The sequence below is a fragment of the Octopus bimaculoides genome, chromosome 2, assembly GCF_001194135.2.
Source record: "Octopus bimaculoides isolate UCB-OBI-ISO-001 chromosome 2, ASM119413v2, whole genome shotgun sequence".
NCBI lineage: Eukaryota > Metazoa > Mollusca > Cephalopoda > Octopoda > Octopodidae > Octopus > Octopus bimaculoides.
Genome location: NC_068982.1, coordinates 5,899,132 through 5,913,586, shown reverse-complemented (window position 1 = coordinate 5,913,586; position 14,455 = coordinate 5,899,132). Strand labels below are relative to the sequence as shown.

The 14,455-nt window shown below is 36.1% G+C and overlaps 1 protein-coding gene across 2 annotated transcripts in view; it reads left to right on the top strand.

The window, feature by feature from the left end:
• The window catches only part of LOC106868895 (carbohydrate sulfotransferase 15), a 76,382-nt gene extending 63,736 nt beyond the window's left edge, over positions 1-12,646 (top strand). For both annotated transcript variants that reach the window (XM_052975431.1, XM_052975438.1), the window contains exons 6-8: positions 5,599-5,755; positions 7,890-8,037; positions 11,872-12,646. In XM_052975431.1, the coding sequence (XP_052831391.1) occupies positions 5,599-5,755; positions 7,890-8,037; positions 11,872-12,071 (505 nt within the window). In that variant the 3' untranslated portion in view covers positions 12,072-12,646. The remainder of the gene's footprint in view (positions 1-5,598; positions 5,756-7,889; positions 8,038-11,871) is intronic.
• Positions 12,647-14,455: the final 1,809 nt, after the last annotated feature.

Sequence of the window (14,455 nt, the reverse complement as noted above, 5' to 3'; positions counted from 1 at the left end):
CTTTTATAATGACTACCGTTTCAATACTTGCTTGGGTCAGGTCAGATTTGCAGTTACTAAGCAATCTAATATTCACTCTTAATAAGGTGGTGAGATGGCAGAATCCTTAGCACACCGGGCGAAATGCTTAGCGATATTCCGTCTGCCATTACGTTCTGAGTTCAAATTCCGCCGAGGTCGACTTTGCCTTTCATCCTTTCGGGGTCGATAAATAAAGTACCAGTTACGCACTGGGATCAATGTAATCAGCTTAATTTCTTTGTCTGTCCTTGTTTGTCCCCTCTATGTTTGTCCCCTCTGTGTGTAGCCCCTTGGGGGCAATAAAGAAATAAGAAACGTTAGCATGCCGGGTGACATGCTTAGCAGTACTTTGCCTTTCATTCTTTCAGAATCAAGAAATTAAGTACCAGTTGCATACTGGGGTCAATCTAATCGACTGGCCCCCTCCACCAAAATTTTGGGCCTTGTGCCTAGGGTAGGAAAGAATATTCAGTCTTAAGCAAGCATGTTTCCACAGAAATTTCGAATGAACTAAATTGTATGACAATGACAATCATATACAACTATAACACCATATGTTAACAATGCAACACACACACTCCACCATGTAAAAGTGCACATGGAGTGCCATTTAAAATGCTCATGCGATACCATGTAAAAACACCCAGCAGACTCTGTAAAGTGATGGGCATTAGGAAGAGCGTTCAACCATAGAAACCATGCCAAATCAGATTGGAGCCTTGTGCAGCTCCTCAGCTTGCCAACTCTGGTCAAACTGTCCAACCCATGGCTGGTCAGAAGGATACCATTGGTTTTGCACTTATTATGTGCTCAGCAATATTGGGGACTTTGATCTGCTGGCTGGAGGCACATAACCTCTCCACTAATGGAGGTAGGAATACAGTCTTAGTCAGCCAGGGTTGTGAAAAAAAAACCCTGAAATAAACATTTTTGTTTAATGAACGACTAACCGATTATGTGGCTGTTGCCAGTACCGCCTGACTAAAAGCACCCACTACACTCTCGGAGTGGTTGGCGTTAGGAAGGGCATCCAGCATCCAGCTGTAGAAACTCTGCCAGATCAGATTGGAGCCTGGTGCAGCCATCTGGTTTCACCAGTCCTCAGTCAAATCGTCCGACCCATGCTAGCATGGAAAGCGGACGTTAAACGACGACGATGATGATGATGATGATGATATATATATATATATATTTATATATATATATATATATATATATATATATATATATATATATATATATATATATATATACTCACACACACGCACACACACACATATATATATATATATATATATATATATATGATGATTGCTTCATCTTGTGAGATGAAAGTGGTCCCATCAATGAACATACCACACCCCACACCCCATCACACAGTACAATCACTCCACTGATGAGCCCTTAGATGACTTTTAAGACCAGTTGCCGACTGACAGAGTTTAAAACACAAGTGACAGATATATATATATGCTAGCATGGAAAGCGGACGTTAAATGATGATGATGATGATGATGATAGATATATATATATATGTATGTATGTATGTATGTATGCATATATATATATATATGTGTGTGTGTGTGTATTTGTATTTTATACATATACATATATATATATAAATTTTTGAATTTTTAATTTTATAAGAGTAAAAGAACTTGACACGGATTCTCAAAAATCAAGTCAGGTTATTTTACTCTTTCTTCATGAAACCGAATATTCCTAGGGTTTTATGCAAATTTGTTTGATACATAATAACCTGATGCACCTATGATGATGTATGTAGGTAAGTATGTACGCACGTACTTGTGCGTGTGTGTGATTAGCCCTTGAGGAATGAAAGCATAAGTAAATGCCGTGTCCAGCGATGAGAGAAGATATTCCAAAGTAATCCGTCTGAAGCTGTTGCGTTCTGCGTAAATGATCCAACTTGGACATCTAATTTCTACAAATGCGATTGGTTCAGACTGTTAAACGTTTATATTCTCACAACACAGCAGTGGACAATTTCCGCACTCCCACACATTTCCCGAGCTGAGGAAGAAGAGAGATAACTCTAGATCATATCATATTGTTATGGATGTATTGCCTTTCAATTATCTTTGACACGTCACTTTACCCACTGTTTATCATATTCTTGGTGTCTCGGAATCCTTTAATTTCTAATAAAATGTATCTTCTTCTTTTTTTTTTGCTGTCATCCATATCCTTCAGCAAGTTATTTTAACAATTACCTTTCGTCGAAAGTATGCAAGAGAGATAACACTTAAATTGTTCTATTACCTCCCTTCTATGCATTTAGAAAATTTCAGTTGGTGTCCTGCTTTCATCTTTTAGCTAACATAAAATGCGGAATGCGATTGACGTAAGTTAGGGAGCGAAACGAAAGATCTTGTTGATCCGTCCCTCTACTTTCTGATATTAAATCCTAACACATATTGTTGTATTTCAGGACGGTCATTTTTTTCCTTTTTTCGATAAATAAATATACGCACTATACATTTGTTCTTCACTTGTTTATTACTGTTCTTATTCTAATTCATGTCCATTGTCCGGAAATCTTTCGTCACACATCTGTGACCTCTTCTGACACTTTTCGTCTTCGTGTATGCTCTTGTTCTACTTATTTCATCCTCAACACAAATCCTAACACATTTTTTCCTTTTATATCATCTTTTAAATATCAATGAAATAAATACGATATTGGATTTATTGGTGCTAGTATACAGTATGCGGTCTACCACGTTGTCAAACAGTATAACCAGGGTTATCTACCTTAAACATTCAGTTCGCAAAGGAAACCGATTTTTCCATTATAAGAACATTAACAACAAATTAAACTGCAAGTTGAGCCCCAGTGAGATTTTATAACTAATATTTTTCTTTGTTGTGGATATACAGAAGTGGCTGTGTAGTAAGTAGCTTGCTTACCAACCGCATGGTTCCAGGTTCAGTCCCACTACGTGGCACTTTGGGCAAATGTCTTCTACTATAGCCTTGGGCTGACCGAAGCCTTGTGAGTGGATTTGGTAGACGGAAACTGAAAGAGGCCTGTCATATATATGTATGTGTGTGTGTGTGTGTCTGTATGTTTGTGTGTCTGTGTTTGCCCCCTCAACATCGCTTGACAACCAATGCTGGTGTGTTTACATCCCCGTCACTTAGCGGTTCAGCAAGAAAGATCAATAGAATAAGTACTAGGCTTATAAAGAATAAGTCCTGGGGTCGATTTGCTTGACTGAAGGCGGTGCTCCAGCGTGGCCGGAGTCCAATGACTGAAACAAATAAATGAATACCCATGACCACGGCAGTAACTCAGTAACTGACAGGTACCATATGTGCCGCGAGGTGTGTGGAGCCATAGTTGATCATGAACGACGAGGGGAGATGGTTGCAACAGACGATCACCCCATTCAGGTCGACGAAGCAAGATTTGTTGGTCGACGAAAACACAATTGAAGAAGAATGCTGAACGGTGACAACGCGCCTCTCTTCGAAGACAGTGATTTAGAATAACGAAACAGCAGGAACCATGGACATAGAATTGATGGGTCATGGGATTTGGGTCTGAAACAAGGCTCAGGCTGTCGATACTTTTGTTGGGAATGGTGTGATGGGAACAATCTGATCCCAATTATTGTGAGAGAATGTGAAAAAGGTTCATTAATTCATTCAGATGAATGGCCTGCTTATAATAATTTAAATGTCATAGGTTATCACCATCTGACAGGGGAACCATCGACGACATTATGTGGATCCAGTGACCGGAGCACACACTCAGGCCATTGAGTGATCATGGTTAGATGCTAAAACTAAGTTTCTGAAAAAAAAAAATGATCGCTGAAATATCTGGAAATATCTGAAAGTAAAGGTAGATAACTCTGACTGACACCGTGGTAGAATTCATTTAAGTAATCCCGTTGGGATTAAATGTGAAATCGCTTTTGCAGAACTGGTAAAGGCAAGTCTGAAAGAAACTGAATAACTACTTTACTCTAACTTATACTTGTTCCTTTGTGCTCAGGGTTCAAAATTATATTTTTAGAATCAGTAAGATAAATACAATTACACAATGAAGTCTAATGAACTGACAATGATATCCTATTGATATAAAAACTGGTAAAAAAATAAATCAATACTATTACACGTTTGTTGTGCACCCACAGGATTTCGCAGCTTGATCTAATGGGGGCAGTGCTTTTGCAAGTGTAGCAATAGAATATTCTTCAAGAGGAAAATTTGGCTTTACATGTGTGTGCATGTACATATGTGGAGGCACAGGGAGATTACATGACTGGCTTGCATTTATCAATTTCCATGCACAAAGCATTAGCCAGCCTAAGGATACGGTAGAACTCACTTGCTGTGGCATGACATCGAACTCAGAACCCATGTAATTGTGAAGTGACTCAGCTTTTTAGCATTTAACCCTTTTGATACTAACCTGCCTGAAACTGCCTCTGGCTCTGAGTACAAATGTCTTGTTTTTATAAGTTCTGAATTAAAATATTCCACCAAACCTTAGTCACAATTTATGTTCCTGACACTAGCTTAATAATAACTAAGTTATTTTACTAAATATTTTGTTATGTTTAAAGTAATTGAAAGAAACACAGAGCATCGCAAAATAAATACAGTAACGAAAGAGTTAAACAGCCCAAATCTATCCCAAATATTCCACCTGTTTTATGCTCAAACCAGCTAGATCTGGCCTTTCATACCTACCCTACAAAATATACATTCAGATCATTGAATCACATAGCTACAAGATAATCCTTTTTACTGGAAGCACAAGGCCTCAAATTTGGGGGAAAGGATTAAGTCGATTACATTGACCCCAGTACATAACTGATACTAATTTTATTGACCCCAGAAGGATGAAAGGCAAAGTTGAACTCAGTGGAATTTGAACCCAGAACGTAGCGGCTGACAAAATACCATTGAACATTTCACCAGGTGTGCTAACAGTTCTGCCAGCTTGTCACCTTACATAGTTACAAGATAATGTGTGTTTAATTTCAAAACAATGTGAATAAGTATTGCATTTAGTAGAATAATTTTGATGCTAAAAGGGGAAACCACTAAAAGAAAACAAAAGATAAAAATAATCTCTTGGCTTATTTTGATCCTTGTTTTCATATTCCTTCAAGACAACTTGGATTGTCTTGGAATTATAATGCAAAAGGAACAATGTTCTGTTACATTGCTAATGTCCAAAGGAAAAGCTTATACATTCCACTTCCAGTTTAATCACTCTTGAATTAGAGGGGCTTATGATGTTGTTATGACAGAGCTCTGGTCTTGGAGTTACAAGTTCAAATCCTGGCAAGGACAATTTGCCTTTCGTCCTTTTGGAGAAGATAAAATAAAATAAATTGTTAAACACTGGGTTGATCTGATCAGACTATTCATCCATTGATATTTGTATCCTTTTGCCTATGAGAGAAATTACTGTGTGAACACTCATCACCACCACCACCACCACCTTCATTGTCACCACCACCATCATCATCATCACCATCATCATCATCTGTCTTCGATTTATTTCTTTATTCTGTTTTTTTTTTTTTCCCCTAGACTCTTCTCCGATTATTTGTATTTTGGCAAGTTCAACAAATCTGTGGAAAACTTTCATGAGAGAGTTGTGGATACCATTGCGTTATATGAAAACTGCTTCAAAAACGAAACACTACGGAAATGTGCATATGACTCCAAACTAGGACTTCTGTCGGGAGTAAGTGGCAGATATTTTTCTTCTTGATGATATAAGCACAAACACCACTCTCAATGTAGTTTTATGCTATACATACATGCATGCGTACCTACAAGCATACATGCACACACACACACACACATATATATATATATATATATACATACATGCATGCATATATATATATATATATAAATATATATATATATATACATACATATATGCATGCATGCATATATATATATCATTAATATATTTTTAATACTTTTATCATTATTGTTATTATTATTATTATTATTATTATTATATTATTATTATTATTATGCCACAGGCATATGGTGTAGTGGTTAAGAGTGCGGACTACTAACCCCAAGATTCCGAGTTTGATTCCAGGCAGTGACCTGAATAATAATAATAATAATAATAATAATAATAATAACATCGAAAAATACCTTAGGAATGAGAACCCAGGTTCGAAATTTCTCCAAGATACCTGATGAAGGCTGGAGAATATATCAGCCAAAACGTTGTGTTAACAACAAACAAAATGAGGAGAAATATCCGTCAAATATAAATAATGTAAATGATGTACATAATTCCTCATCTCTTAAATGTAAAACTATAAAACTGAAGTAGCATTTTTACATCTTTAGACACTCAATATCAGGAACCAAAGCCATGTTGCATGGCAGCTCACACTAAGCTTACCCCTAAACTGATCTTTCACACATTTACAAAGGTGTTGATATACAATGTGACCTTATGAATGCGTTTGGTGTTTATGAAATCAGTAATTTCTTGATAGTGTTGTGCATTAATAGAAGCTGCACAACTGATTAAATTTCCTGTATATTAATTTACCTTTGATTTGACTTTCCATTCTTCAGAAGCTGATAAAAGAAATTATAATACTGCAAAAGTAGGTATACAGTTATGAAAAAAACGAAAACATGCTCAATATTCATTTATTATTATCAAAAAATTTAAAATTAGCCCCATTTTTGATATTTTCAGTGTCATTAACCCTTTTGATACCAAACTGTCTGAAATAGCTTCTGGCTCTGAGTACAAATGTCTTGTTTTCAAAAGTTTTGAATTAAAATCTTCCACCAAACCTTAGTCACAATTTATGTTCCTAACACTAGTTTAATGATAACAAAGTTATTTAACTGAATTCTTTGTTATATCTGAAATGATTGATAGAAACACAGAACATCTCAACAGAAATATGGTAACAAAAGGGTTAATCATAATAATATGTTTATCATGACAGGTGCAGGAGTGGCTGCGTGGTAAGTAGCTTGCTTACCAGCCACATGGTTCTGGGTTCAGTTCCACTGTGTGGCACCTTGGGCAAGTGACTTCTACTTTAGCCTTGGGCTGACCAAAGCCTTGTGAGTGGATTTGGCAGACAGACACTGAAAGCCTGTCGTATATATATATATATATATATATATATATATATGTGTATATGTTTGTGTGTTTGTGTTTGGTCCTTCTAGCATCGCTTGACAACCAATGCTGGTGTGTTTACGTCCCCGTAACTTAGCACCTCGGCAAAAGATACCAATAGAATAAGTACTAGGCTTACAAAGAATAAGTCCTCGGGTTGATTTGCTTGATTAAAGGCAGTGCTCCAGCATGGCTGTAGTCAAATGGCTGAAACAAATTAAAAAAAAAACGAAAATAGTACTTCTTTGGTAACTTTTAATTTTTATGATAAAAATAAATGCATATTGTTTTTTGTTTTCTGTTTTTCATAACTGCATTCCTACTTTTGCTCCCATCCTGTATATTTTGGTGGTGAACTGGCAGAACTGTTATCACACTGGGTAGGATGCTTAGCAGCATTTTGTCTATCTTTATGCTCAGAGTTCAAATTCTGCAGAGGTTGACTTTTGCCTTTCTTCCTTTTGAGATCAACAAAACAGGGACCAGTTGAACTGTGGTGTTGATATAAATGTCTGTCTCACTCCACCGAACGTGCTGGCTTGGTGCCAAAACTTGATGCCACCTTACAAAACTTTGCTTTGAGCATAAAACTAATTTTTTGACAATATGATTATCAAATGCAAGCAGAGAATAACTTCTTGCTAAAAAAAAAAATAATAATGTTGTAAACCATTCATTATAAAATGTTTGCTTCTTCTTTCAGGTCAGACTTCGTATAGGCTTATACTGGATCTACTTAAAGGATTGGTTCAACGTATTTCCAGTGAAAAATTTCTTAATCATTCGGAGTGAGGATTACAAACGATGCGTTTTATGTGTCTTTAAGAAAGTCTTTCGCTTCCTTGGATTAAGTGAGTATTGAAAACGATTATAGGAAATCTTTCAGTAAACATTTTTACCATAGGAGAATTTACCATAAGAAATTTCATTTTAAATAACCACATCATGATTTTTTTTCTAATGTTTGGCATTGAATAAAGACTTAACTATTTAAGGCTTTTATAAAACTTTTTACCATTCCTATTTTTAATTTTCAAAAGAATTGATATTACACACTTTATTATTGTCCATAATGGTGGATTTGTTTTATAGTGAATTTTCCTGTACAGCAAAATTTCTGACAACAAATTTTCCAGAAACGATTGAAAAGATCAACAAAAGTTATTGCCATTTAATTTTTTAATCTAAAATCATTTCTTTCATAGCTTTGAGTGTGTATCTATGGCTGGATGTCCTTCCTTATGCCAACCACTCCAAGAATATAGTGGGTGCTTTTTACACACCAGTTTCACAGCACCAGAATTGGTCATGACTACAATTTCACTTGGCTTGACTGGTCTTCTCAAGCACAACATATAAACCAAAGGTCACAATCACTTATCACTGCCTCTGTGAGGCCCAACATTCAAATGGTACATTTTACGTGCCACCAGCATGGGTACCAATTACTTGGCACTGGCATCAGCTATGATTACAATTTCTCTTCTCAAGCATTGGCTTTCTCAAGCACAGCATATCACCCAACATTCAAGAGTACTTTTTACAAGGCAGTTGTGAGAGACTGGCATCAGCCATGACAACAATTTCACTTGGTTTCATAAGGATGAAAGATATTTTTATTCATTGTTCAGCTAGAGAACCGAGAAATTTCATGAGTTTTGTTAGTGAGTTGAGTTGAGCTAAATTCAATTCATAAACATGTAAAAAATCACACATGTTGGCATCACATAAAAAGTACTTGTGCTGGTGCCATGTAATAAGCAGCCATGCTTATTCCATGTGAAAAGCCTCCATGCTGGCTCCACAGAAAAATCTCCCATGTTGATGTCACATAAAAAGCATCCCATGTTAGGAAGGGCATCCAGCCATAGAAACCATGCCAACATGGAAAATGGACATTAAATGATGATGATGATGATGATGTGTGTGTGTGTGTTTACAACTTTTACACTGGACCAAAGCATTATATAAAGATCTCTTGCAACATAAGTAATCTTTGTCAAGAATTCTAATGTCATGATTGCTTTTGAGTGTCCCCATTAATATGCGTATAATGAAACTGTTTGTGAAATTTGGAGTCTGTCATCATGACAAAGATACTCGAATCCACTTCTGGATGGGATTTGCATTATGAAATAATTCACTAAATAAATAATAAAATAAATGGAAAACACATTTGAATTAAGTAGTATGCATTCCTAGAATTAGCCAAATTTTTCATAATAATTAACATAACAAAACTTAGAAAGAACTTAAATAAATAAAGAAAAAAAAGAGGAATTGAGAAACCCATTTGTTTTTCTGAATTGTAAATTTGCACAGAAAAGATAAAATGATTGTATGCAGAGCAGCTTTCTGAATTAGAAAAAAATATATGTATCAGGCATAGGCGTGGCTGTGTGGTAAGAAGCTTGCTTCCCAACGACATGGTCCTGAGTTCAGTCCCACTGAGTGCCACCTTGAGCAAGTGTCTTCTACTATAGCCTCTGGCTGACCAAAGCCTTGTGAGTGGATTTGGTAGATGGAAACTAAAAGAAGCCTGTTGTATATATAATATATACATGTGTGTGTGTGTCTGTGTGTGTGTGTGTGTGTGTGTGTGTGTGTGTGTTTGTATATATATGTATGTATATATTTGTGGGTCTTTGTGTCTGTGTTTGTCTCCCTACCATTGCTTGACAATCAATGTTGGTGTGTTTGCATTCTCGTAACTTAGCAGTTTGGCAAAAGAGACCGATAGAATAAGTACCAGGCTTGCAAAGAATAAGTCCTTGGTCGATTTGTTCGACTAAAGGCAGTGCTCCGGCATGGCCACAGTCAGATGACTGAAAGAAGTAAAAGAATAGAAGAATCACATTGGTTTCAAATTTTGGCACAAAGCCAGCAATTCTGGGGGCAGGTTGATTACATCGACCCCTGAAAGGATGAAAAGCAATGTGGACCTCAGCAGAATTTGAACTCAAAATAAGGACAGACAAATACCAGTAAATATCATGTCAAGCATGCGACCGATTCTGCTAGCTCAATGCTTTTTTTGTCTTATATAATATTTGATCACTTTTAGTGTCTGGTCTCCAATTTTGAAAATTTTGGTAACGTGTAGAAGAAATAGTTATCATTGCAGGAATGGATTGAATTCTGTGAAGGATTTGATCCTCAAATTGTCTTTTATCTGTGCATATTATTTGTGCATGATACACCAGTGTCACATAACCAGCCCACTCAAAAAGTACCTTGGATCGTAGGGTGACATACCGTGCTTGAGGAGACCTATTGAGTCAAGTGCATCAACATCAAAATCAAATCACAATCAAATGGAAATTGTAGTCGTGGTCCCTATGTCGTTGGCACGTAAAAAGCAACATCCGAACGTGGTCGATGCCAGCCCCCTCGCCCCGACTGGCTTCTGTGCTGGTGGCACATAAAAAGCACCATCTGAATGTGGCCAATGCCAGCACCACCTTGACTGGTGGAACATAGAATGCATGATCCGAACGTGGTCAATGCCAGGCCCTCTGGCCCCTGTGCCGGTAGCACATAAAAACCACCCACTACACTCTCGGAGTGGTTGGTGTTAGGAAGGGATTCCAGCTGTAGAAATATTGCTAGATCAGACTGGAGTCTGGTGCAGCCTCCTGGCTTCCCAGACCCCAGTCGAACCGTCCAACCCATGCCAACATGGAAAACAGACGTTGAACAATGATGAGATGAATGAAGAGACTCAAACCAGAACAAATTTGGCTGCTTTCATATGCTTTTGATTGTCCCAAAACAACAAAAGATAAATTAATTGTAAAACCATTGTTTCTAACAGATGTGGTCCTTTATTTGGAATAACAGTAAACTCTCCCTCAGATAACACTAGCATTTTAAAATATGAAGAATACAAAGGATAATGTGATCCTAGATACATTGTGTCTGAAAAATGCAGATGGAGTGGTGTGATAAATTTCATGAATAAAGAACGATTAAGAGTTGAAGAACGGCAACCGATGAAAGCTGAGAACTGAATTGGCACCATATCATTTTTAACCCTTTAGCACTAAAACCGGTCACATTCAGCCTAAATATTCAACCTGTTTTATGTTCAAACAAGCCAGATATGACCTTTCACACCTACACTACAATGTCAATCTAAGAATAAATAATACAGTTCTATATTTAAGAGATGAGGAATCATGTACATTATTTATATTATTTATATTATTTACATTATTTATATTTGACGGATATTTGTCCTCATCTTGTTTGATATACCTACCAGCTTTCATCAGGTGTCTTGGGGAAATTTTGAACCTGGGTTCTCATTCCTAAGGTATTTTTCGATGTTATTATTATTATAATTATTAATATTCAGGTCACTGCCTGGAATCAAACTCAGATTCTTGGGATTAGTAGCCCACGCTCTTAACCTCTTGGGGTTAGTAGCCCATGCTATATGCCCATGGGCAATTATGGATTGAATTTTAGAGCTTATAAAAAGAAATAATCGTATTATATTATTCTTGAAGCTACATGATATTATATGATTAACCCAAAGCCACATGAATAAATAATCAATACATTCAACAGGTGAATGTTGTAGACATCAACATTTGGAGTAAAAGGAGTTTCTTACTTTTTGGAAGACAAACAAATAAATACATTTATTATATAAAGAAATGTCTTTTTTTTTTTATTTGCAGAGAAACTGGATAAGGTTAAAGAGCGAGCTCTGACCAGTCTTCCCCCGGCAAACACTCGAAAGGATGCTACACGTAATATTGGACCAATAATGAATGAAACATATGCACTATTGCAAAAATTCTATCAACCTCATAATGAGGAATTGGTAAAGTTACTAAACAGAACAGCTTTTTATTGGTCTGATGATACATTAGACTGAAGAGGAAAAGGAACTCAAGAGATTCTATGAAGTCTCCAGGCACAAATGCATATCATTTGAAAGAATGATAAATTAAGGGTTTCTTTTCATTTCATCTGCCAGATTTTGGCATATTTCTCACCATTCTTTCCAAACATTTATCAAAACACTTTTATTTCCTCTATGAGGATATGTGTCTTTAAAGTAAAAAGTAAATTTCGTCATCTCAGTTAATTTTTATTTTCCATTTTTCAATTATTACATGGCATTTTCAAGAAAATTCATGTATATTTTAATTCTGAATATATTTAAGTTAAACATAAATATAATTCTTTGTGGTTACTTTAAAAGAAAATGTAAATTTCAAACTTCATTCACATCACTCAATGCACCTGTAAAAACTTAACGAACAAACTTTTTACTGCCATCGTTTGCCATGACCACCTGGGTTGGTCACTTATGCATAAACATTCATAAAAACTTAAGTATACTTTTCATTTATTCTTTTGCTAATTTACTTCAATAAAGTGAGAGTGAGCAGTTTGCAAACATGGGAAACAGCTTACTGCAAATTGTATCACCTCAATTACAAAATAGTCATTTCAGATTTTCTTTCTTTAGGTGCCATGTCCACTTCCTGATGTTCAATGCTGCTTTCTTCCAAAGTGAAAGACTCAAACTTGACATCCATATCATCCATCTCCTTCCTCCGCTTCTTTTCTCTTCAGTCTTTGGTCATCACTAAATTCTCAAGGTCCTCTTTCATCATCACATAACCAAAAAATTTCAGTTGCCTGGCCCTTATCTCATGAAACAGTTCCCTATTTACCACTGCCCAGGTCATCAATTCTATGTTAGCCACATTTCACAGCTCTGCAAACACTTTCTCATTTCTCGTGTTATAGACCATGCCACATTTCCATACATTAACATAGCAGTTCAATTCCAATTTCAGGTGTTATTCTGCTTCTTACCGGCAGAAGTAAAATTCTCACAATTATCTCTGTAACATGACTCATGAGATTAATCGTATGATGTTGTTCACATTCCACCACTCCTGATTTCTTTGGGAGTGCAATAAAGATGGATTTACTCAGATCTTCTGGAAATTTACCATGATCATAGATAATCTCTGTTACATTGGTCAGTTTTCTAATTCCATATTCTTCTAATGCTTTTATCAGTTCAGTGACAATTTCATCTGGTCCTGTAGATTTGTTTTTCCTCATCATTTTGATAGCTGCATTTACATCAGATGGCAGGACCTTTGGGCCTTCATTAGAGTCAGGAAAACTAGGCAAGGTTGATCTCACATCATGAAATAAATCTTCTAATATATTTTGTTCATCTTTTCGAAGTGTCCATCTTCTCTGCTTTTCTGGCAGAAAGCTAGGATGCTCAATCCCGGGGTGTATCAGAGCAAAAGAGCGTACCATGCCGGTTGAGAAGACTGACATTTTCTCAGATTGGAAGTTGCTATTTCAGAAGGCTTTGAATATATTAGCAGTTTTATGAATGAACTGGACCTCCAGCCTTTAAATTACCCATGTGCAACCTCCGTTATCTGAATTCTGACTTTTAGATTAGTTTTATTACATTTCAACATGCGAAAAAATACCCTACAACTGAAAATCATGTGAAATGCTCATTAGCTCTTCATTTTTTTTTTTTATATTAATAATATTTATATCTTGGTTAACATAACTTGCACAGCAGTGTTTGATGTTTCATTATTTTGTCCATTAGACTTTATCAAGTTTGTTCTGTTATTTTAATTGTATTCACTGACTTTCAGATAGTAAAATTATTTCCCATTATGGTAGCTTATGTTTGCTACAAATCTAAAATATCAACTGGGCCATTAGAAAAATTATATATTCTTTTACTTGTTTCAGTCATTTTGACTGCAGCCATGCAGTCAAACAAATCAACTCCAGCACTTATTCTTTGTAAGCCCAGTACTTATTCTGTTGGTCTCTTTTGCCAAGCTGCTAAGTTACAGGGATGTAAACACACCAACATCAGTTGTCAAACAATGGTGGAGGGGGCAAACACAGACACACAAATATATATATATATATATATATATATATATATGTGTGCGTGTGTGTGTGTGTGTGTGTGTGTGTGTGTGTGTGTGAGTACAGTTCAAACAATACGAAATACATAAACAAATGAGTTAAATACGTAAACAACGAGAAAAAAATGGAGATCAGGACAAGTAAACACAGAGAAAGGACCCTTCATCAGTTGTCAGCTGTTTGTCTACTCCTCATTTTGAGCATTCAATGACAATATGAGTCTTCAAAGACAGTTGCTCCCATAAATTCTAAAATAATATTTCATGTTGTTTGAACCGTTGGTGACATCCTGTACCCATATATGCATGCATGTATGTATGCATA